Source organism: Dermacentor variabilis, chromosome 7 (genome assembly GCF_050947875.1).
Source record: "Dermacentor variabilis isolate Ectoservices chromosome 7, ASM5094787v1, whole genome shotgun sequence".
NCBI classification, from domain to species: Eukaryota; Metazoa; Arthropoda; class Arachnida; order Ixodida; family Ixodidae; genus Dermacentor; species Dermacentor variabilis.
The window spans coordinates 154,565,983-154,591,785 of NC_134574.1; the positions used below are offsets into that span (position 1 = coordinate 154,565,983).

Consider the following 25,803-nt stretch of genomic DNA (forward strand, 5'->3'; position numbering starts at 1 on the left):
TGTCGAGCATCGCCGTTTCTCTCTAAATATAGCAAGTGTCGCTATTTCTTTACAATGAGGCTAGCTTACACGCTTCTTTTGACTGACTCGACATGCAGTCAACTGACGTACAAAAAGAGGTTTTCATTGAGAACACGTTGGGCAATCTGCTTACGAAACTCAATACAACATCCACAAAGAATCAATTCACTCACTTGTCTTTGGAGAACAATCAATCGAAGTCCAATTCAAACTCTGTAGGATTTGTTGTGAGTTGTGCCCATCTCTTTGAACCAGAGAATTAAAGCGCGACTCTCGAACGAGACAGATTTCAGCGAATCGAAATGCGCCCTTTTTAGGCCGCCTTTACAGCATCCGTGCCACGTGGTGAGGGTAGTGGGGCACACACTTTATACAAGGCCAACTCCGAGAACGACGCATGCATACGGCGCGCTAACCAGTGCCCGTGAGTGGGCATGCGCCAAACTCATCAAGGGCATCATCATCACACGGCGCGCGCATTCGAAGATGGAGAACGAAATGCGTCGGTATACACCCCGCACTAACAACGTCGCCGGGGCAGGCAGTGTGTGTGAGAGAGAATATCCCACGACGTACCCCTCCCGCCAAAATGAACTACCCACAATTTGTGGAAGTTGTATGACGGTTCTCCTATAGCTGCACAGAGGGATGTTTTGGACACCTTAGCAAGATAAATCCAGGTTAATTTGGCTTGAAGTTTCCTCAACGTATACGATCGAAACTAATAGTATACGCGGACGTTTTCGCATTCCTCACCCGTACGAATGCGGTCGCCTCTCTATACTTGCAGGGAATCGAAACCGCGACGTCTTGCTGATCAGCGTGGGCGTCATATACCATAACCACTGCGTCGCCGCGGCTGGAGACGGAAATTCATTATCGCGTAGCATTGTTCAGTACGGCCACATTGGTTCGGCAGTCACACCGTACCCGTGTGGGCGCGCTTGAAATGCTGTAAAAGAGACACTATAAAGACAGGTGGCGACGCCGCCGTGAAATTCCCTCACTATAGCTCGTTGTGACGTCATGTATCTTGGCGCATTCTGCTCGTGCCCGGTTAAATTTCTTCTCGGCAAAAGTCGAGTATACATCGCATACAAAAAAAAGAAGAAAAAAGCCAAGGATCAAACACAGGCAGTTTCAAGAACTTCCAATGAACCTCAACGACCAAAATGCGAAAAAACAAGAACTCAGCAGTTCGTGACGTCACACTGACTTATAATGACGCTTGACTCTGGCGCGAAATTCGGAAAACGAAACTTTGATCGTCGTTTTCTCCTCTAGCGATCAACCACTTACCTCTACATCAACGAAAGTGTATAGAGTTTTCCGAGAATACCTTGTCGATCTAAATTGAGATGGTGTTTCTCTTAACTGTTCTTTTATAGCCACCGCGTCCGCTTGTGGGTCGGGAAGCTGCAGCGCTGCTGTCAGGAGGCGACGCCGACGAAAAACAGTAACCAACGACGCATCCTTAATTCGCTGCTTCAAGGCTCGAGTGGCACCGACACTCGCTCCTTTCACCAGAGCGCTTCTGCAGTTTGTCCGTGAATGCGTCACCCTTTGAAGTATACCGGTAACAAACGGTGTTACCAGAGAATGAGGCTGTAAGCGTCATCTTATGTCGCACAGTTTAACCCGAGAGGACGCACAGCTATTACCAGAAGCCCTATGGCTATTACTGAAGCGAGCCTACCATACTCCGCCATAAGCTGTTGGTGTAAACTGTCTGCAGGGACCTATTCGTTAACACGCGGCTTTTTTAAAAATTTCGTTATTTATTTATTTGTCTGCCTTCCTTGTTCGAAAACACCCACGTAACGCAAAAACATTTCTAACGTGCTGCGGTTGAAAAAACGAGCGCAAGATGACGCCACAATAGCGTCGCTATACTGCCGCCCACACGTTTGCGGTATAACCCGATTCGTAAAGGGTAAAACTCGTCTCATCCGGACAATGTGAAGCTCTCTTCTGCCTTGCTTTCCTACGCGGCTGCATCTGATGTATATAGAAAACGCGAAGGCCCTCAACCTGAATATCTCTCGCAATGCTTCAGATGCCAACCCGGCAGTTCATCACCGACTGGGGGAAAAAAAAAAAATCAAGCAGGGCATCCCTTTCTGAAGCAGTCCTCTGCGCTTCTTTTGCTGCTTCGAGTGCTCGGCTTTTGTTTTTCTGCGCCTCATTCAGGCAGCTCTATACCCCGATCTAATTCCCGGGTCCCCCTTTATCTGGTTGGCTCGCTCCTTCTGCTTCTTTCTGCGCGTGCATGCGTTCTCCCGAGCCCCCTGGACCATGAGTCAGCGCGGCCAGGGGAACGGGTGGCCGCTACGCGCGCGCACTATTTCCCGGCGCGGAAGGGCGACAGACCGTGCGCAGCACCTCCAGGGACGCAAATGCGGCGGCATCTCTTAGCACTCGCTTCGATGCGAAGGGCGATCGCGATTCGGCGAGCTACATGCATCTGTCGGAGTGGGCATATGTATAGCAGAAACTGTCGGTATACGACTCTAACGTTGACTTGATTGGGAAAGAAAATATAACTTGTCGCAATGGAAATCTTGAAGGAGCGTGCAAACGAATGCCGCTTTTTTTTTTTTTTTTTTTGCAGCAATAACAGTGACATAGGCTCGGCTATTGGTGCATATGGCGTTCCACATGACTGACGTCAGTCGGAAGCTGAGTGTAGAGTCGAAATAACTTCATCCTTACGCTTCGATGTGGTGTCAGCGATGTGCGCACATCAAAGTCTTCAAGGGTTATTGATAACAATGGATACCTGCAATGTAGCGACGGCAGAATTCCTTGGCGCACGCATTTTAATTTACTTACCATAATATGCAGGTAACCAAGAGAAAAGACGAAAGAGCGCTGGTGTGTTGAGCAGTAAATCGTCTGCTTGACTACCTTACCCTTGGGGAAGGGGCACAGGGAAAGAGAAAATAGAGAGATAGAGAGAAAGGAAGGCGGCGAATACGCGCACGAGGAACCGGAAACTATGAGACATACTTTTGCATGCGAAATCATTACGCGCTGAAACGCACTCCTGTCGATGGTGAGGTCAGAACTATGCACTGACCAGGAGTCGCGCGTTGTAATCTTAAGGCGGAACCGCATGGCGCGATTTCAGGCGCGATTGACGCGCGGATGGTGGGACGCGCGCGTCATTTTGACGCGTGCCCAGCATGTTCCGTCACGAAATCGCGCCGCCGCGTGCTGCTGCTCGGAGTAGAAAAAAACGCGTCGCGCGGCGCGTCCACCAATCAGAGTTCAGGTAAGTCACGTGGCATTTGGTCACGTGGCATTTTGGTTCTTTTTTTGCCACCAGATGGCCTTGCTCTCTGCGCATCTCGACGGAACCTCCTCGGCGGAACTTTTTTTTTTTTCTCGGCAGAACTGGCGCGCGCGTCAAGGAAAACATGTGCTACCGTGATTTCGTTCGCGCATCGTGTTCACCTAAAATGAACACAGCAACCTTCAACGAGGCCCTAATAACTGAAGTGGAAAAGCGTCGCGTCTCATCGCTAATACTGGCAAGACAATTTGCTAATAATATTACCAGTGTATGGTGTTAGCTCTCTTCTCACCAAGCAGGCCGCACCCACATGTACCTCCTGACCCGCATTTTTTCTTGCTTCAGTATCAGCATCCCCGTTAATAGTAGCAATCGCCTCTTCTGCTCGGTAGTAAGCGGCCGACCCTCCTTTTTATATGTGAAGTTGTAAACAAGCAGCGGCTTCTCAGCATGCGGAAGGTACATAGTCGCAGTTTCGCACACAATATTGCTGCTTGAAATTAAGCTTGATAAATACACTTCGGAAAGAAATGTCGCTGTCTAGTTACACTCAGATTATTCTTATTGTAGTGTTCTGTAAGTTTAAGGGCATATTATATATGCGGTAACAGAGACAATACAGGTCTTTGGGAGTTATGTTGTCTGGCAACCCGGAAAACGCGGCGCGAAAGCGCCGCTCCTTTTTTTCGTACGGGTGCTCGCGCGTCGGCGGCAACGCGGGCGTTTGCCGCCCGTCGCGTTTTTCGCTCGCGAAAAACGCGCCATGCGGTTCCAGCTTTACATGATTTTTTCCCTCCCCCCTTCCCCCTGCCTCTTCGTCAGTGGCTCACACGACTCGCTCACCGCCGTTATCGCTGAGGGTCGGCCGCTCACGTGACAAGAAAAAAAAATGGAACGTTACAATAATATGCGTGCTCCTCGCGCTGCAGGTTGCAGCGAGGCTGGCCGCCCGCTGCAGAGCGACGTAAGCAGAACGTCATCTCGAGGGGCGTGGCTTTGCTTCCCCGTATGCAGCCTCCCAGTCTCGGTTCCGCGCGCTCTGATCGCCGACGTTTGTCGTGCCACAGTTCCGCGGGTAAACGAATTTTATTTGGAATCCGAATGTCCATGTGACTAGTATGGAGCGATAGCCCCAATTGCGCAATTACGATGAGCCCGCTGAAACTATATTTTCAAAAGTTAATTGATTGATTTTTGTTAATCAGCGACTAATCACCACGTATCACCCGTCACTCCGCGGTAGGCACCGCTAACGGCATGTATTCGGAGGAATCTCCTTTTTTTATTTCAGAACGGGTATATTTAAATATTACTTAATGTCTTCGTAGAAACACGGTTTATTATACACTAACGCTCTCTGAAACACGGCATCTCAAGTGGAGCCAGTTCTGTCCCCTCGAAAGTACGTAATTTTGGTTCCCAAGATAAGGGGGTAGCGCGCACTTGACCGACGTTGCGGACGGGTACGGAGAGGGGGATGGCCAGGTGGCATCCTGGTAGCACACAGAAATTTCGGCAGGGGGCCCGGTCCACGCCCCTCTTTGTTATGCCCTTGTCGGCGTCTGTTCCAATTTTTCGTCGCAATTGTCGCCAACCAGACGAAATTCCGTCAGACTATCGACTTCGGCTTTAAAGCGCAACGGAGGCACGCGGTCAACCTTTGGACTCGTAACGAGCCAAACTGAGCGCGCTTCATCGTGGAATGCCAGATTTATCGTCCGCAAATTCGCCATCATTCTCAGTCTTTTGGCACCAGCGGCGGCGTATATGACCCGCGGCTCCTATATGAACGAAGGCGCGAGAAGTGAACGGATTCTCATCGATTCGCCCTTCTTCCTGTACGTGCGCGCGTCCTCCTTATCCGGCGACCCCTTTCCATAGCCGGCGTCCGGTTCGGCGGGGGAAGCGACCCGCTTTTTAGGGATGCGTGCCGCCTCGACAACCGGATGCCCCGCCGCGTCCTTTATTCTCTTTCTTTTTTTTTTTTTCCATTCCTCCCGCCCAGAGTGGGGCAACCCGACCTCTATAATGAACGCTCCCTGTATCGCACCAGCCCAGGCGCTTGGAATGTCCGGCAGCCGCGGCGAGACTTCTGGGAGTCCGGCTGTGACGGGAAGCCAAGAGCGCTAACAAAGATACAGCCTCGCCGAAAACGAAACGAATTGACAACGTTAGGAAGAAAGCGAACCGTCGAGCGATTTCTTACGATATACAGCCAGCAAGCGCCCGCTCTTATACATTGTAGGAACATTCCACTCACAGGCAACAGTCGAATGGAACCAAGCTTCTGTGCAGAATACCGCTGTCTGAAAAGAGAATGACAGAAAATTAGGGCCAGCCAATGCCTCCCCCGCAAAAAGAAAAAAAAAGAGAACTGTATTCGGCGCATCTAAGAACAGTTTGCTTGCAGTGCGTGATGTGTTTCACCATTCCTTTTTCTTCTTCGACCGTGATTGAACTCTTCAATGCGTTGCCAAGGCTCTGTAGTGAATACAAGCGATATTCGTGCCTTTGAATACTCCTTAGACCTGTGCTTGAAAGATTATGTCTCTATGCTTGATTGATGTCTCTCTGCGGGATGTATGTTTCTTTCTCCCTTCTTTACCCTCTCCTGTAAGAAACCTCCTTAAAGGGTCGACGGTATGAATAAATAAATAAATGCACCAAGGTAGCCGAAAACAACAGAAACAGAACGACTATCTATCTATCTATCTATCTATCTATCTATCTATCTATCTATCTATCTATCTATCTATCTATATATCTATCTATCTATCTATCTATCTATCTATCTATCTAATATAATATAATCTTGCAGTACCTTCTGTGTTGTTCACTGGGAACGTGATATTAGTTGAATGCACATCATAAGAAGCCAACAAACACTGACACCAACGAGAACATAGGGGAGATTACTTGTGCTTAATAAATGAAATAAAGAAACGATAAATTAATGGAAATGAAAGTGGATGAAAAAACAACTTGCCGCAGGTAGGGAACGATCCCACAACCTTCGCATTTCGCGTGCAATGCTCTACCAATTCAGCTACCGCGGCGCCGTTTCCCCATCCACTTTCTTGGGTATTTATGTTTCCCTAGCAGAACCTGGGAGTGTTAGCCAGCGCCACCACTCACAGCCCTTGGCGGCGGATGTGGCACATCCTTTCTGCCGCAGGCGTCGCGAGAACGTGATCTTTTTGGGTGCAGGCGATAAACCCACACATGCTACCTGAAGGCATCAATGTTGCCGGATTCGAGACTCTCGTTATGTAATAAACGAGAAGAAAGTGGGTTAACCGAGGGGCCCGATTTTTATTAGTCATATCATAAGAATCCAACAAACACTGACACCAAGGAGAACAGAGGCGAAGATACTTGTGCTTAATAAATTAAATAAAGAAACGATAAATTAATGGAAATGAAAATGGATTAAATCGGGCCCCTCGGTTAACCCCCTTTCTTCTAGTTGAATGCACCTATCACAAGAGCTATTCCCGAACCGGGTGCATCATCTGCAAAGTGAACAGCAACGTCTGTTACTTAACGCGGATGTATATGCATGGGTTCATCCTTCTGAATGTCTTACTTTCTCTACATTTATGGTTTTGTTCTTTTTTTTTAACTTGTGTGTGTGTGTGTTTGTAGCGTGTGTGTGCGTGTTACTGGAGATTAAGTATAGCCTCAATTTGTTAGCTGTATACGTGTCCTGGCATAGCCGGCTCCAATGTATAGCGATACTAGATTTTTTTTTGCATATATATATATATATATATATATATATATATATATATATATGTGTGTTGTTGACTTTTCGGCCATTGGAAGGGTTGCAGCAGCATTTGCACGATCTAGCGTGATATAACAAAATAATATATAACATATAACAAACACAATAATAATATGACACGTAATATTCAAACAAGAAAGAATGATTGACGAACAAGAGTGACGGGCAACCGAAAAGCTAGAAGCGCTTACAAAGGTGCGTGAGAACGTTAAAGGTACAGTAGAGTAAATAAAATGTAAATGAATTCATTCATTCGTTCACTCTATTGCAGTGAGTTCTTGCTATGCGCGGAGCGAAAGTGTCGCCTACAGTGTACTGACTTTTGTGACGCTGACAAAGGGGGGAGTAAGCCGACACCACCTCCAATGCAAGCATCGCATTCGCGCATTTGCATAATTAAAGACGCGGCAGGAAAAGCCTCAGAATTCTGAAGCAGGTGAGTGAAGAGAAATATAGGCAAGTTGGTACAGACTCGTGACGTAACCGTAGCAACACGTGTAAACCATACCTGGCAACCCTCCCGAATTTTTCGTGACGTTTACGAATTTGAGCTCGTTCTACGATTTCGCGAATTCGGGCTCGTCGTACGATTTTACGACTGTCGCGTCAGATATTACGAGAAAAATAAGTGTTCGCGAAAAAAAAAAAAAGGTTTCCCTCGTCTGTCCCCGAGGATAGTCTTGGAAAAAAATTGTGATGGTGAAAGGACACTATTAGAGGGATGCTTGCTCGAAGCAAGTTTGTCTAGACAAGTTCCTGTTACAGCAGGCGAAATCGCGGCAACAGCAAGGTCTCTGCAAAAGTCACTGTCGACCTCAAAACAATGCGCTGCTTGTGAGGCTCTGCTCTAGCTCCCACTTTTGTTGTTGCTTGCGCGTTGCACCTATACGTAAATCATCGTTAATTAAGCGCGTATGTATCCTACAAAAGGTGTACTTGGGGCAAACTTTAAAAAAAAGGAAAGAAAAATCGTATAAGCCCCTTCCCCATCCCACCTTTTCCTTTTCTTTTATTTCTTTTTGTGGGACGTGGGGGGGGGGGGGTCGTGTCAGCGGGATTTTCACTCAGTTGAAAGCTGTCGGGTTCGCAGGTACAATTTAAACGAGGGCGAACGTAACAGAACACCGCTAGCGCAAAGTTTTTTTCATCACAACGATGAGGCCAATAAAACCAACGCACCAAAGTTATATTTATCTGCAGCTTTCCCTTTGATGAAGGAAAATGAACATGACTTGACTAGCGTTCTCTGTTCAGTGCGTGTTTTACGATAGGCAGGCTAAACACGGAAAGCTGGCTCAAGCTTTAAACCCTGAACAGGGCGTCAGCTTTAGCGCCGTCGTGTTCGGGCGTGCTGCTATAAGGAACGAGAAAGTTCCCAGCGATAGATGGAACGAGATTTCTCGAAGACGCGGTCGGTCAGAAACAAGGTTTCATGCGTGTTCTTTCGTGCAAAATAATAATAATAATAATAATAATAATAATAATAATAATAATAATAATAATAATAATAATAATAATAATAATAATAATAATAATAATAATAATAATAATAATAATAATAATAATAATAATAATAAATGAAAACATAAATAAGTAAACACTTTCCCTGCTCGTTCGTTTAGGGGTATACAAATCCGATCAACCAGCACATCTGTGTACACTTTTCAAAAAAGTGAACGTCCTGCAAGCAGCGAAATCGTGCGCATGTATTTAAAAAAATAGAAAGAGAAACAGGAAAAGAAAACTTGCGCTCATTGAGACGATCCTTGTTTTTCCGAAGAGGTCAATGTTTGGATCCAAGGACAAGTGTGCACTGTGACCCTGAGCGACCCCGTGCTTGCTTCCTCTTCCCCCCCGCATTGACGTTGACGCGTTCGGTCGTTTGCTCGTGCACATACCGCGTTATCTCGGTCCTCGCAACGGGACTTCCACCACTTCGCTCCATCCCGTGTGAGAACCCCCCCGGCTGCTCAAACTTCGGTACACCACGCCCTTCCTTTCGCCCCTCTTTTTTCTCTTCCTTTCTTTCGATTCTTTTTTCGACGCGAAGTTTGTTTAGCGGTTATCAGCTTCCGACCACAGCGACCAGACGCCGCATGTTTGCGGCCCCACCAGAGTCTGCCGCGCAGCAAAGTTCCAAGTTCGACTCTCTCTCTACTGTGTATACCGCGCTAGTGCATATGCTATATCGTGTGCACTGCGCGCTGGCGTGAAGAGACTTGTTTTTAGGAAGAGACGCCCCTCTATAGAGATAAAAACCGCACTTTCTTTCTTCTTTTTTTGCTTTCTTTCCTTCGTTGGGGCCATTTATTTATCGGATCGGTATCTTTTGCGCTCGCCATACGGGGCAAACGGTCGCGATTTGTCGAACCGCTGAGATACGGCACACTTCGCCGGCGCGCCCTGCCCACGCTCTCCTCAGGAGAAGAGAGAGAGAGAGAGAGAGAGTTTTTCTCGAAGCTGTCCTCGATAAGGCGGTGGTCGTTGTCTTCACGACGACGTGCTGTACCGAGCAGACGACATGCAAACGACGCCGATTGACTTCGCTGGAGATATGTAGTCCTTCGCATGTGAATTGCTTTATGCGACTGATATATAGCTGTCGAGCGGGAGCCCCGATAAACGAAAAATAAACAAACGTTAACGTGCGTGCGCAAGCCAGCACGCGGCAAACGCGCGCAGCCTCCCACGTTTCGAACGAGATTGCGCGATCCGTTCCTATGTAGATACAACGCTGCTGACGCAAATGGCGCTGTTGCGGAAAGACAAGAGGACTGGTGCTGTGGATTCCTGACCGTACGAAGTGATTTCTCTTCATTTTCCTACATATTCGTTACATTCTTGTTTCCGCTATGAGAAAATGAGTGCCGTCGTTACTATAAGGTGACTACACGCGTCTTTCTTTTATTTTTATTTAAAGAAAAAAGAAAGAGACAAATTGCGATGGGGGAGGGGGGCGGGAGGGGGAGGGCAAGACTCCCTCATTAGCGCTTCGCTTTTGCTTATGGAATGCTTTCGTGAAGAGTATACACAACTGGCGTACTATCGCACCTGTATATATATAAGCCGCTCCCAGAAGAAAGTATTCGGCGATAAAGTGCACTCGAAGCATGCAAACATTAATTGGCGGCGTCGCAGGCTTTTCGATCTGAAGCTCTCCCAACCATCCCTTTTCTTTTTTTCGTTCTTTATTCATGGTTTTACCAGCTCAAAATAAAGTAAGATACATATGCCACGTATATCACTGTAAAACAATTTACACCCTTAAAAGTCAACAAGGGCATGCATAAATCTATCTCTAACGCACACCCTTACACCCAAAAAGGGTGTAAGGGTGTGATTTACAGACAGATTTATGCTCGTATTCATTGTTAAGGGTGTAAATTAGGGTGTCGTTATAGACATGTAGACTTACATGTATCATTCACTTTAAGGGTGTAAATTATTTCACTGTGTGCGACGAACTATAACCGAAATTTATTTAACGCAGGAAGCAACAAGGATAAAAAAAGCATCACTGCCACACTTTTGCACCATTCATCTTTCGATTGAGATTTTCCACTGATTTCTCCCTGATACCACGACAGGGGTAAGTGGAGATCGCTGGGAGAGGCCTTCGTCCTGCAGTAGACATAAAATAGGAAGCTGCTGCTGCTGCTGATGATGATGATGATGATGATGATAAACAGTGCAACTGACGGTGGTCTGGTCCGGACGAGATAAAACTCCAGAGCTAGATAATAAAAAAATTTAAATATCCCGATTCTAATGTGCCCGTGGAGACACCGTCACCGCAACATCGCGCATCGCTAACAGGGTGTGCACTGTAAAATAAGTTACACCCTTAAAAATTAATAAGGCCGTAAATCGGTGTTTAACTCACATCCCTACGCCCTTTTGTAGATTTACACCCTTATCCGCTTGCTTTTAAAGGTGTACATTATTTTACTGCGTGACACAGATATCCGTTCTGCCGATGAAACGGCGCTGCACGGACAGCTGGCGTCTAGTTTTCCTGTAATATATATATATATATATATATATATATATATATATATATATATATATGCTCTAAGAACAGGCTCCCCAAAGTACAGCAGAGTTGCAGGGGTAAACTGCAGCGCGGAAGTCGGCCATGTCGTGTTCCGAAGCCATGCAGTAAAGCCACTCTTCGTGCGCGCAGGGGACGCCTTCGATGCATTATAACAGCGTGGGCAGAGTTAATTCTACTTTCTTTCTTTTTTTTTTATTACTATCTGTGTCGCGCTGGGCCATCCGTAGGCCACTGTCGCTCGTGTTGACTGTAAGTGAACGCTAATTTGCAATTAACGGTGCCGCCCATGCGCGGGATAGGTTGTACGTTTCCTAAGCAAAAGTTATTGTCGTTCTTTTCCCGTCTACTTTACCGGTCTTCAAGGAATACAAGGAAGTAAAGAATTTCCCAGGGGCAACAAAACTACACGTGGTTACGACGACCGCGAGAGACTTGACGGCCTGGAGATTATATAGGAAAGATACTTCCCGGGCGCTTCAGGGAAGACAGGGGCAAGGCGGAAGATGGAAATTCAAGACGAGGAGCAAAACGAGATCAAGGTGAAAGCGACGTCACGAAAACCGCGATAGTTCCCCATCTGATATGACGCGTACACACTGATTATGCATGATTGGACCAAACAAAAGAAAAATAGTTATTTCTGATTTGACGCCTTTTCGCCATTGGCCCTCGGCTATTGGTCAAAAATTTTCGGGCTGCACCCACTTCACCTGCCTGTCACGCGACGTCACGAAACCGCGAAAACTCACCGCGTCAAAGTGACGTGTACGCTTTAAAGATGCATTAATACGCCGAACAAAACTGATTTTTTTTCCCCTGAACAGTCGCAGGCTGCCTCATTCCGAAAGGAATAAAAGATGGCTGCCGCCGATCGCTCGGGCACAGGCTACTTGCACCTGCCGGAGAGCATGAGTTTCTTTGCGTATAACAAACCTTTTTGCGTGGCCGTGTAACGTTATCGAGTACTTTGGGCACGTTGATGGCTTCGCTCTGCCAACTCTTCTTTGTCGGGGATCCGTTTTAGCGGCATTCTTAACCTTTCCTGGCATGCCGCCGCGATATTTGACCAGCCACCTCAAGCTAAGTAAGGGAAAGCGGACCAATCGCAGACGCCGGCACCACCCTCTTCATCCGGTTATCGATTTTCAGTGCACTGGCTCGGCCCCATCGGATCCCTCTGCACTTGAGCGTGCTCTTCGCCTCTTGTCAGCCAATTAGATAAGACAAGCCGCTCAGTGTAGGCAGTGTTATTCGTTTTTAAAGCAAACAAAAGTGACCCCCTATAAACGAGGAAGGCGTGTTTGGTCGGTCTGTTCAGACAACTCCGTGGGTCACCGCCCGATGCTTGCGTCGGCGGTTATATACACAAATGTGACCTCAGGAGATTGGAATAAAAAAAACATATTGGAATAGTTTCACGTTATAGGGCCCCTGGCTCCACACAACGGGACTGATTAGTTGCAAGCGGGCAAAACAAAAACAGTACGTGGTGAGCCGGGGGAAAAAAACGAAAAGAAAAAAAAAACAGACAGAAATAAGGGAAAAGTTGGGGAGTCTTAACCGGAAAAACGTTCGGTTGGCTACCCTGTACGACATGAGCAAGGGCATCACTCACGAGACAAAACCACCCAAAAAGGCGGGGAACGGCCCGAATTTTCCTCCGCAGAGTACGAGAGACCGCTGTCGTCTGGATGGTCAGTCAGCTTTTTTTCATTTATTATGATTTATGTTTTGAACCCCTCCGCGATGCCTGCTCCCACACGAAAACGGACGGAGTTCGCAAGAAGTCGCGCAGCGTCGCCCACGCTGGCCTGTCAAGTTAACTCGCATACCGAAGATAACCACGAAAAAAAAAGGCACACAAATTAGAGAACGGGAAGATAAAGTGGTGGGCCACTCATTTTCTAGTCGTCGTGCTTCAGTAAGAGCTCGCGGTATTTCCGTTCGCACTGGACTTCCTCACGCGGCTTTAAGACTTGCTTGTTCCGTTTTCTTTCTCTTTTTTCGAAGATGCGACAAGCCATTACCTCGTCAAAGAGCGGTGGGGGGGGGGGGGGGAGGAGAAAAAGAAAGCTGGACGGACAGCGCTTAGTCGCGGCACAAACGCGCCCCGAGGAAGGTGTAGTCGCTGGTCAGAGCTTTTCGGGCCCAAAGTGACCTCGGCACGTTTATTTATTTATTTATTTATTTATTTATTTATTTATTTATTCCCGTTGGTCTTCAAAGTAACAACAACCCTTGCGTGGTGTGGAGGAAAAGAAGGGAGGGGGGGGGGTGAGTGTAGGGAGTGCCGGACTCGCATGTGGGAAGAAAAACGAGCCTGTTTTTGAGAAGAAAAAAAAAAAACCGCTTCCTAAAGGTCCGTCCGCATTGTATCGTTTTGCTTCTTTCCCGCCCCCCTCCCCCCTCGAGCTGACCAGCGTCCAGTCATTGCACGAACGGAACCCGGTGGGTTCCCCGCTTTGTTCACGTGTCCGAGGACCAGCCGGCCACTCGGAGCGGTAGTTTGTCGCGTACGAGCGGAGTGGAACGCGCGCTCCGTGGCCGCAGGGGGTTTTTGCAAAGGCGCGACGCGCATGTGGAGGCGCCGGCAGAGATGCCGTCCCTCTGCCATGCGGCCACAGCGAAGTTTGCCCAACTCGCTCGGCCCGAGTCCAGCGCGGAGTTCTGGACCGCCGCGGCGCCGCATCTCGCGTCACGTGAGTGTGTTCTTTCTTTCTTGTTCTTTTTTTTTTTTAACCAGCCGCGCGCATGTGATGTGACTAGAGCTGTGCGAATGGCAATTTTCCTTTTCTTTCGTTCTTTTCTTTTTTTTTGGGGGGGGGAACGGAGGGAAGGCGGGGGGACCGAATCGAATAGGAATCCGATATTGTCAGAAGCGAATCGAATCACAATATCGAATTGCTTTCGAATAACGAACAACCGTTGTCACCATTATTATATTTAAAAAAAAAAGACGTTCGCGTTCTATAGTATACTGACGTTAGCAAACTTCCGTCGTTGCATTGCACGTTATTAAGCGTTATTTATTGAACGCGCGGGTGTGGAATTGCGGACAAATAAGCAGTTTCTTCGTATCTCGAGGTCTTCGGTGAACGAATGCGGTAGCGGTTTAGCCGGGAAAAAAATTAAATTATGGAGTTTTACGTGCCAAAACCACTTTCTGCTTATGAGGCACGCCGTATAGTGGGTGACTCCGGAAATTTAGACCACCCGGGGTTCTCTAACGTGCACCTAAATCTAAGCACACGGGTGCTTTCGACCCCATCGAAATGCGGCCGCCGTGGCCGGGATTCGATCCCGCGACCTCGTGCTCAGCAGCCCACCACCATAGCCACTGAGCAACCACGGCGGGTTTATCCGGAGAAGATCTGGTTCTTCCAGGTTACGGGGCGCGCCACTACGCAGTATGCAGATGCACCGCTACGCAACTCGTCGTACTGTTGCTACAATTTTAGCTCTGATCACGAGCGACTGTTCGACTTGGAAGATATCGAATCGAAGTGTGCGATATTCGATTCGCTATTCAAAAGCACTGAATATTCGGACACCGCTATATATAGATATGGTCATCTCCTTCCGAAAGAAATGCCATCAAGCTCTTTCTTTTTTTTATTTTTTTCGCCTTTCTGGCGCTATGAAAATGTTTACTAAGCTGCTAACACTTCCAGCGTAGTGTTGTGTCGCCTTCGTCTTCTATGTTGACTCGTGTACTTGATTGTCTTTATCGGGCGACCACGTTTCACCGCCTAACAAATGTTATCGCACAGCGCAGGACACGCCTGCATGTGTCGGAAGTTTCTGGAATGTTGTCGATGGTTCCATCCGCTGTCTGTGACCGAACCTTGCGTAATCTAGCACGGGTGTTGCATAATTTACTGAGCTGCGTTATTCAAAAACTTCGAAGCTCGCTTCGTTGCGTGTTTTGCGCAGCTACGCGAAGGACGCTATAATGTGGAGCTGTTTCCTATACGTGCCGTTGGCTGCCTCTGAATTTCGAATTTCCTTAGCAAACGCCACTTTATTTAGAAATTGAGAGTGATGCACGACTATCGGTAGCAGCAGCGATAGCTATAGTACTTAGTATCATCCATAGTGTTCGGATAGTTCTGTAATGTTCTCAACTTGTATGCTACCGACGGATGTGTAATGGTTTGCTAGCGATGTTAGAAAAACAATTTTTTTTTTTTATAACTGACCAACAGTAACACTCACTTCGTGCGTTTTAGCTACAGTTCTTTTTTGGCGAGCGATTTCTCGAGTTGCATCTGTCAACTTGTAAATCCACACCACGGCGTAAACCAAGGATAACATTTTTTTTTCCCGTTATTTGCCACCAAGCTGCACACGGCGAGTGCAAACGCGAGGCAGGGAACCGTGCTGACGTCAGATGAGGCAGAAGCCAATCAACAACGAAGCGAAAAAAAGAGGTTTGCACATCCTATGCTGTGTGGGAACCAATGTTATCCGAATTAGTTTTGCTGTTAGCTGGCTATCGAGCATCGCTTGGAGCTCTGCAAAGCGTTATATCGGATGGACCACTGCGTGCGTGTGTGTGTGTGTGTGTGTGTGTGTGTGTGTGTGTGTGTGTGTGTGTGTGTGTGTGTGTGTGTGTGTGTGTGTGTGTGTGAGAGAGAGAGAGAGAGAGAGAGAGAGAGAGGGAGGGAGAGGGAGGGAGGGAGGGAGAGGGAGGGAGGGAGTCGGTCGACTGTGTGTGTGACGCGAGCGTGTGCTTGACGACAGCATGAATAAAACGACGGCCGTCGTCTCATGTCATCGTCGCCGGCGACGATGACGAATGTGTAGAACGAATGTGTAACACGAATGAACGCGGATGTATAAAAATAAATGTGTGTGCGTACCTTTCGTCACGATGACCATCGATCAAGACAATAAATGCGTTTGTAACTTTGTTCAAAATTCTGCGTCACATCTTTGTTGTGTGCCACACAGCTTCGCTGATCGTCCACCTTCTAAGAGATATGGCTCACGATTTTTTTTCTCTCTCTCTCTCTCTTTCTGTTCGCAATAAGAAACAAAATCTCGTTGTTTGAGACAGCGTTTCGTTCCCAAGATGTCAGGCGTCACGGGGCTTCTTCAAAATGCTTTATCTGCAGGGTCTTCAACGTTCTCGAAAACTGCCAATTTGTTTTTCCCGCAAAAGCTTTTTCCGAACGCTGCGCTTCTCTCGATAAGCTGTTCTGCTTCTTTCCTTTCTCCGTTTCGTCTGCCCAATCCCCCCCCCCCCCCACACACACACCTCAAAAAAAGAAAAGAAAGGAAAGGATACTAGCGGACAGGAAAACAGAAAGAAAAGAAAGAGTAGGAAGTTTCACAAAGGGTATGTCCGGCGATTGGAGAATCCGCGTAATGGACACGCACTCACACGCACGCGCATGCGTTGCGCGCGCTCATCCCCTGGCCAGCAGGGGGCGCCCGCTGCTAAAATGGCGAGTGACGCATGGCGACGCTCGCGCGTGAAGTGATTACGAAGGGAGATGGAAGAGATAAGTGCAGCGACTGTCTCTCACAGGAGGACACCTCAACGGCGCTGCACGTGGAAAGGGGAAGAGCCGCACAGAAAGGGGCAAAGGGATACGAAAAGGTACCGAAGGTCGGCCTGATTCGACGCGTCAGGTGGGGGATGAAAACCACATTTACCAACGGCCCATCGCGCAGAGAAACCAGTGTTCGATGACAACGATACTCATTACGAAGAAGAAGAAAAAAAAGACACAAATACAAGGAAGCATAACGAAGAACAAGTGCTTCGTAACCTCCCTTGTGATCGTCTTCTTTTCTTTCTTTTTTCTCTCTCCTTTTCTTTTTTTTGCGCTGCCTTCTGTTACAAGTACGTCTGAACACACTATCGTAGGCCACAAACAAACAATGCTCGCCGAATCACTGTGGCACCTGTACAACGATGCGCGTCAACTGGTATGGGAGGCCAAATTCAAGAAAGTTCTTCGCACGTGCGGATGACGTTGGCGGTACCACTAACAATACGTGAGCTGAAGTCGTTTCTGGATTCCGCGGTGCTCCATGCTTTCAGCGAAAGTCTCAGCACACAGCGGGAGAACGTGCACCATGCAGCTTCTCCAGCACTCCGCTCTTCTGCGCGTGCCTCTTATTTTCTTTTTTTTTTTTTCTGCAGGGCTTTTCTTTGCCCCCAACAGAGAGCGCGCGACGTGCAAGTGACGCCTGGACAACTTGGTGTTTTACAATGGACCGGTCAGGGACTCGGACGACGGAAGGAGAGACTCGGACAGGCTCGGACGTTTACGTTTTCTGCGAACGCATTAGGGCAGGCAGGCAGGCAGGCACCACTATGACAGGCATCGGTTGCTCGTTTCCAGTGGAAGCTGCGTTGACCGTGACGATCTCGCCGGTTTTAACCCAAAAAAAGCTTCCCCCGGTTAAAAAGAGAAACATATAAGCGAATCCACAAACAAAGAAACAAACAAACAAAAAGCGCGGGTTCGTAACACTCACGGCCCAGCCTTGGGGGTATAAGTGAGCTCTGCGCCCGGCGCGTACTCGTGAATGATGGTTTTTCTGGTTTTGCGCTAGGCGCGTTGCATCTTGCAGCACTGCTGCCACTATGAAGCAAATCGACGAAAAGATACGTTGTAAAGAGAACTTCTCCTGATGTATGATGCTGATGAGAAATTATGTGTGCTAATGGATGACGCTATGTGTAGAGCAGTAACTATGTATGTGTTTAATTTGACGGTTTCGTCGAAGTGTATGACATGCTTCATGTGACTGTTTTGTGAAAAGTGTAGGACAATGTAAACAAAAATGCTTCTGCTGCTGCCTTTGCCAATATATGTGTGTGGGGAAAGGGGTCGGAAGACTCCCTCCAGCCATCCTTAAATGGTCTTTCCCTTCGCCTCCCATCACGTGTACAGTGATATAAACTAATAAATAATCATTCAATAGATTTAATATGACTACAACCAATTCAATGCTGAGCTTACGCTGGTTCCATTAATGTTAACTGTGAGTATGTATCTGTAAACTTATTATAAGATACTGTCAGTACAGCGTTGGACCTCCAGAGCTCGTTGCTTACCCGCATTACGTTTCTCCCGAATCTGGTCGGATCTGGTGTAAGGCGTTGTCTGTTAGCGCATCGGCGTGGTCTGTAGACGTCTCGACGGTTTAGGCCCAGCGCAGGTCCAAACCGAGCCTGGGATGCTGTTCTGACCACCGTTTAGTTCAGCCACCGTGTCGAATTCCGCCATATTGGCGTGTTTGAGTCGATCAGAGATGGCGTAACCGTCGCCTGTGATGTAATCAGAGTTGACATTAAGATGGCGGATTTGACAATATGGTGAACTTTGCAATTGCACCCCTGGTAAAGGGTACATACGTTCTGTCGCAGCGCTCGCCCGTTCTATCCAAGGTTCACTGCACATTCAATGAACATAATTATGGACTACGGCGCTGCGAGCAGCATCTATATATAGATAAACGCGGTCCGTACCGATTCCTACGAAGTCTAACCTCGATATGCATTCTCCTTTGTATGCAGTGGACGTTGAATATCGCCCATACACACACGTATACGTGAGTCGTTGGAAGATCCGCAGAGGGATCTGTGCACATATGCCGGACTCGATCGATCAGACAAAGACTGCAGTGTAACATGGAAAGTCGCTGAGAAATTGAGAAATTCTTATCCTCCGCGGACCCGAAGACTGCTTAGAAGACATAGTCGCTTTTCAAGTAGGTTCTTATTACTGATTGGTACGTTGTCAACTGTGAAACTGCCTCCTATAGCCCCCTCCTCCCATCAACCTTTTACTGCTACCAAGGGCTCAAATCGCCACACGCACATCCGAAATAGCTCTGGAAGCCTGCCGGTACAATTATTAGGCGTATTGGTGCTTGCAATATTATATGAGATGGCGTGTGCACACGTGTATAATTAAAGAATACATGCTGCGTCCCGTGACAATTGACTCTTCCCACTCTTAGTACGCTTCACCGCAATACTTCGCGTATGCTTCACCACGTAATACGGCTGTATTGAGGCGAAGCTTACTTTCGAAAATCTGCTTTATACAACGCGTCGTGTTTTCCTAGCTTCGAAGCCATTGGCTAGGATCATAAAGGCGGAGGTTTTAATGAAAAGCACTTAACAGCAAGAAGGTTGGTAGCGAACGTCGAAGTAGCTAGGCCTAGTATTGCTGCGATGGTGGCTACTGCCGCGTGCGAGAACGCCTGTTCGAGGCGGCGAGATCATCAAAGCGGCGGTGGTGGTGGTTCAATCAATGCCATTTCGGACCTGCGGTCATGGCAAAAAGTCCGGAAAATAGGACGGCCAAGGGTTTTTGCGTCCGAAATTTCAGACGTTCTTATACATTGACTGATGGGGCACCGCGGCGGTGCCGCGAAGGCGTCCGAATTATCGGGCATGACCGAAAAATCGGTCGTTGACTGCAGTTGCATAACCCTACTGAAAACGTTGTATTGCGGTGAAAACGCGAAAATACCGCACTTTTGCACAGTTGGCGCGAATGGCACTTGAGAGGGCGCAACCACAAGCAAGCAAGTTGAATTGTAGCAAAATGGCGCAGTTGGATCACCACTCAGTCCGGTCCGTAGTCACTTCTACTCACACTTATCAGTACCCACTCACGCTTGTACTTGCATCGACTACAACTCACTCACTCACTCACTCACTCACTCACTCACTCACTCACTCACTCACTCACTCACATACACTCGCGAACTGTCACTCACATTCACAGCGACATGCACTCAAAATTGCCGACATCGACTGTCGATCGCACTCACGTTAACTGGCACTCACTACCGCTCACACTCACCCTTCGTCACACTATCTCACGTCTCTGAAATCAGTGTGGCGCGAGTATTAGCCCGAATACTCGCGAGCGAGTACGCTGACCAACGCATTCCCATGCTCACTGAACCGCCGCGCTTGCAGATCTCTCATAGACACTAGCGCCATAGTTCCCCCTGGTGGTTGTTTGTAGGAAACTACGCGATTGGTTTCTCAAGGGGCTCGAAGAGGTTATCAACATCGCTGACGTACGATAGTACACCAGCGCCGCTTTCGAGACTGCCCTCAATGCTGCCCTGACGGAAAGCTATCCCCGCGGGCCAAGCGCGAGGCCACTCCATCTGCGGCACGCGCCCTGTGAGGCCGGTGAAAGAGGAGCTCGTCTGTCGCGAGCCTCTCTACCGGTTGCACCGCAGTCGCAGCCTCACGTGCCGGGCACATGGAGCGGCATCCGTCCGCGCGGACTCGCGTTTTTTTGTTTCTTTTCCCGACATTCTTTTGCCGCCGCGGCTTCGATGACGCACGTGTGGACACTGGGAGCTGCTGGCCGATGTGGAGCACGCCGGCTCCCTTCTTCGACCCCTTTGACCCTCGCCCCGCGTAACCCTCCCGACGAAGACGACGACGACCTCCCGCGTGCGGCAGGAGGCTCCCCACCAGAGGGTTCGGGTTACGCGTCACCGGTGCGGCAAACAAACAAGCAGAACCGAAAGTTTTCCCGCTAAAGATGGACACCACCTGCGCACCCCTCTCTCACCCCTTGTCCACTGGGCCTAGAGAGAGAGAGAGAGAGAGAGAGAGAGAGAGAGAGAGAGAGAGAGAGAGGAGGAGGGACATTAGAGAGCGTGAAAGATTGCGGTTACGCGAGGCTCCCCCGCTGACGGTTCTTTTTTTGGTGTACTTTAGGGATGCGCGCACGCGCGCGTGCGGCAAACTGAACAAAGTTGTCCGTCTGGCGGCGGGCGCCGGATGTCGTGGTTACACAACCCGGCCCGTGCCTCCACGAGCGGAACTACAGAGAGGCCAGGTCGCTGGGATGTACCACAGGTCAACTCGAGAAGCCGTCCGAAGGTGGCTCGCGACAAATGCACGCGGCGGCCGCGGTCTCTGCTCTTTGAGTGCCGCGCGACACCCAAGTAAAAATAGCGTGGATGCAAGTATGCCCGGCCTTCAATTTGCTCCGTTACTTAAAGAAACACATGCGCGCGTTCGTCACCGCGATGCGACAATAGGTTCTTCGTCCAATTTACAATGAATGCCTCCAGTATTTAACGTGGCGGTTTTCGTACCGGCATGAGGAGCACCATGCATGCGTGAAAAACCCGTTCACATACAGTCTGAGAGAAAAGTTCGAACCCTTTGGGGCTTGTCTCGCCAGGACAACATACCCACCCAAACGTATTAACATTTTTTGAGTGTATACACCTCAGAATAATTAAGGACACACGTCTGTCACATCGCAAACCTTTATCTCACGGTGTTTGCCTAAAAAAAAATTAAATTCTGGGGTTTTTAACGTGCCCAAAGGAGTTTGTCTCGTCGTTTGCAGCTCCAGTGCGATTCGTGCGTTAAAAATTCGACCAGGAAAACGATCTCGTCCACGTTTCCAATTTTCTCATTGGTGCTCTGTTAAGGGACCCTCACCCAGTGTATCAAACGCTCGTTGTCTCTTTAGTCTCGATTATACATTCAACCAAAATGGAAGCTGTAAATATGACAATATGGCGTACGTGACGTGATGCGGACATGCTCCTCGAAGCTGGGCTTGTAACGTGACGTCGCAAGCTCGTGCATGCAGACGGTGAACTGCGCTGATGCTATAGCACACAGCGCCAGAGCGTATAGCACACAGAGAGTGTATACGCGTGCCGGCCGAAAAGTTCGCATGTAACAACACATCGTGTTCGGGTGCAGGCCGCCCTTGTATAGCCAGGTAAAATAAAGTCGGTCTCCTTCGGCTAGCACGGCATCTGCAACGGCAGCAGTTCAACGCCCGCTCGAAACCGAGTGTTAGGGCGCGTTGACCATTGTGGTCGTGCCATCTGCGCTTGCGATGCGACGAGAAATCCGGTACACACGGGCACAACACGCGCCTGCTGCAGCGATCGCCATTGACGCGGAAAAACCCGTTTTATTGCCCAATAAATCAGGCCCCCGGCGCATTTCTTTGCGGACGGGGTGCGCGCGCGCGGAAGGGGCGGGGGGGGGGGGGGGAAACCACGAAAAACGTAAGTTCCGTCCGTGGCATCCATGGTCCGCGGGGTCCGCGCGCCTGTCGAGGATACGTCGGCGAGGGTTGCCAACGGAGTTCGCGAAAAAGGTCTGGGTTTAGCGCCTGCAAGTGGGAAAGGCGCGGGATCTCGCGGCCGTTTGTTCACCGCGTCGGCGTGCGTGGAGCCATTTGGCGCCATAGCAGGGAAATCGTGGCTCGAATTGTGCTTTTTGCGGGTTTGATGACCGCTGCTCAAAAGGAACTGGCACACGAAACTCGCGCGGCAGCCGCATGTTGCTCGCACCTTGATTCTTTCTTTCTTGTTTTCTGTTTTCGTCAGTCTCCAGACTGTCGCACAAACGCTCTGCTTCGTCTCATGCCATGGCGGCAAATTGAGGAGCAGCGGCGAAACGGATAAGGCCTTGGCCTTCCGTGGTATTGGAGAGAGAGAGAGAGAGCAAGGACGGGAAAGGCAGGGAGTTCAACCAGACGAGCACCCGGTTTGCTACCCTACACTGAGGATGGGGGAAAGAGAAAGAGGAAAAAGGGAGAGTAAGCAATGAGTGCGTGTACGTGGGAGGGACGCTATACACAGGAACACTATAAACGGTCTCTTAAGCCAGTGCAAGTCAAGTATTGTACTATAGTGCACCGTATTGGGAGAATGACCATATCAAAATGGGCGTGGAACTCGCGGCATTTCCACAGCGCTCAGCAGTAAAGGCGCCGTATACTGTCTCACTCGCTCAAATTGAAGGGCAGCGGCGGAAGCCGCGCCTCGTGCATATAGGCTTAAATTTTCTCGCTGAAAGCGCGAATTGATGTCCGACGTGTTTAATCTTACAACACTTCACCCCCCTTAAAGACGCCTGGAGAGCACGTGTAGCACAAAGCGTCAGTGGTGCTGTGTTCGTGCCTCGTCCAAGTGGCTTTCCATAGCTTTATCCTGCACGTTGTCTGTCGGGAAAGCACGGCAGCGCCGTCCATTCGTCGACTTAGTTTATCAATTGCAACGTGAGAGCTCCCGTAGTATTTCGTAGTATTTCGTGCGCGCTATAAAGTGAAGCTATTCCAAACTGTTCCTATATTCCATTTCTCCAATCAGCCTTCCACGACTCGTCAAACATTTTTCGCCCCCCCCCCCCTTCTTGCCTTTCTGTCACGCGACGTCACGAGAATCCCAAGAGCTTTCCATCTGCTGTGACGTGCACACACTGATCATGCACGATTGGGATGAAAAAAAAAAAGAAAAATAATTATTTCCCATTCTACGTATTTTTCGCCGTTAGCCCCTCCTCACTATTGGTCAAAAGCTTTCGGGCTGCGCCCACTTCGCCTGTCTGTTATACGACGTCACAAACCTGCGAAATCTCACAATGTCAAAGTGACGTATACACATTAAAGATGCATTAATATGCCGAACAAAAGTGAACTTTTTTCGGACTGCCCCGTTCCCAAAGTAATAGAAGATCGCTGCCCGCCGATATCACTCGACACTGGCTACTCGGAGATGCCTGGGAGAATGTATTTATGATCTTGGATTGTAGCGCGCGAAGCGAGCACGGACTGTAGAATGTATTTATTTGCTCATAACAACAGAATAATACGCTGTAGTATAACGTTATCGATTCCTTCTGACACGTATACGACATCGCTCTGCGGACTCTACTTCACTGAGGATCCGTTTTCGCGGCATTTTTTAACCTTCCGTTGCACGCCCCTACTATATATAGTTACCGCAAGCTAAGCAAGGGCAAGCGGACCGATCGCAGACACCACCGGCACGACCCTCCTCATCCGGTTATCTAGTTTCACGGCGCTAGCCCGCGGCCCCACCGAAATTCCCTTCGCTTCTGGGTGTTCATTGTCTCTTGTCAGCCAATTAGATAAGAAGAACCAATCAAGGTAGGCAATGCTATTCTCTTTGAAAGCAAACAAAAGTGACCTGCTATAATCGAGTAGAGCGTTTGATTGCATGGACTCTTCGAAACAACGGCTGCGAGTCACCGTCCGAAGCTTGCGTCGGCGGTTCCGTAAATTTGACGTCGGAAGACACGGGGGCAGACTGGCATAATTTTACACCAAGGGCCCAGGGCTGGGGTAATGTATCGATTCTGGTACAGTGTACTTTTCCCTTTTTGCGCTTCGGTTCGAGCGGCGCTCTGCCTGCGCGATCACCAGAATCGGCTGGTCGAGAACGCGGAGTACGATAAGAAAGGTAAAAATCGAGCGGAAGCAATCGCCGAATTACACCAGCCCTGCCTTCTACAGCGTACGTATTCACAACGCGTATGCCACACCGAACCTATATAGTTTGCAAATTTCCTATGCGATCTACATACAAGAAAAGCGCTGGCTTATCAGTCTCTCGACCCTTGGTTAACCATGTGTTACAAAACTGAGGACGCTTCGCCTTCTCTCCGCAGGCCCGATGCGTGAGACCGACATGGACGACGACCCGCGCGGCGCCATGGCCGAAGAAGGCGGCCGCGAGCGCTCGGACGCGTCGTGCGGCGAGGACAGCGACAGCGACTCGGCGCTCAACCCGCTGGCGCAGCTGCAGAGCGCGCTCCAAAAGACCGGAGTCCTGGGCTCGGCCCTGGAAGGGAGCGCCGAAGGGAGCCCCACCGCGCCGGGCCAGACTTCGTCCACCGAGGCGGGCGCCGCCGCCGACGCTCCGAGTCCGTACCGGTGCCACATGTGCGCCTTCCAGGGCCGCTCCAAGGCCGAGTACAGCGGCCACATGGCGACCCACATGGACCACAAGTGCCCCATGTGCGACTACCGGTCCCGCACGGAGGGCCGGCTCAAGAGGCACGTCAAGGACTTCCACTCGGACGACCAGTGGCAGATACTGCCGGGCGCCGACGACTGCAAGGACCGGACGTTCCGGTGCCGCCAGTGCGGTCACGTGGCCGCCAGCAAGACGGACTTCTGGGAGCACAGCAAGCTGCACATCCGCACCGAGAAGCTGCTCAGCTGCCCCAAGTGCCCGTTCGTGACCGAGTACAAGCACCACCTCGAGTACCACCTGCGCAACCACTTCGGCTCGAAGCCGTTCAAGTGCCCCAAGTGCAACTACAGCTGCGTCAACAAGAGCATGCTCAACAGCCACCTCAAGTCTCACTCCAACGTGTACCAGTACCGGTGCGCCGACTGCAACTACGCCACGAAGTACTGCCACAGCCTCAAGCTGCACCTGCGCAAGTACGCCCACCGACCGGCCGGCGTGCTCAACTCGGACGGCAGCCCCAACGCGTTCCCGATGCTGGACGTCTACGGCACCAGGCGGGGTCCGCGTCGGGGCCCGCGAGGCTACCCACCGCCACCGCAACCGCTGCCACCGCCGCCGCCGCCGCAGCTGCAGCTGCAGGAGACCGCTGTAGCAAACCCGGACCTGAACGGTGAGCTTGCAGCGGTTACAGTATAACAGTTGACAGTGGAAAAATGGAAGAGCCTCTAAGTCTCCCTCTCTAACATTTGCCCATGTAGCTCGACACATTGTAGCTTGACATTACAACGGGGAGCATCAGGATTTGCGCGATGATTGCTGTTACCGTTAACTGACAAACCTTAATTGCGACTATGTGACTAATTAATAAATTTGTTAATGATACTTCAG

General features: G+C 49.5%; 1 protein-coding gene across 2 annotated transcripts in view; it reads left to right on the forward strand.

The window, feature by feature from the left end:
- Positions 1–25,803, forward strand: part of LOC142588195 (protein hunchback-like) — a 46,980-nt gene that overhangs the window by 17,446 nt on the left and 3,731 nt on the right. For both annotated transcript variants that reach the window (XM_075699718.1, XM_075699719.1), the window contains exon 2: positions 24,608–25,585. In XM_075699718.1, coding sequence (XP_075555833.1) covers positions 24,613–25,585 — 973 coding nt within the window. In that variant the 5' untranslated portion in view covers positions 24,608–24,612. The remainder of the gene's footprint in view (positions 1–24,607; positions 25,586–25,803) is intronic.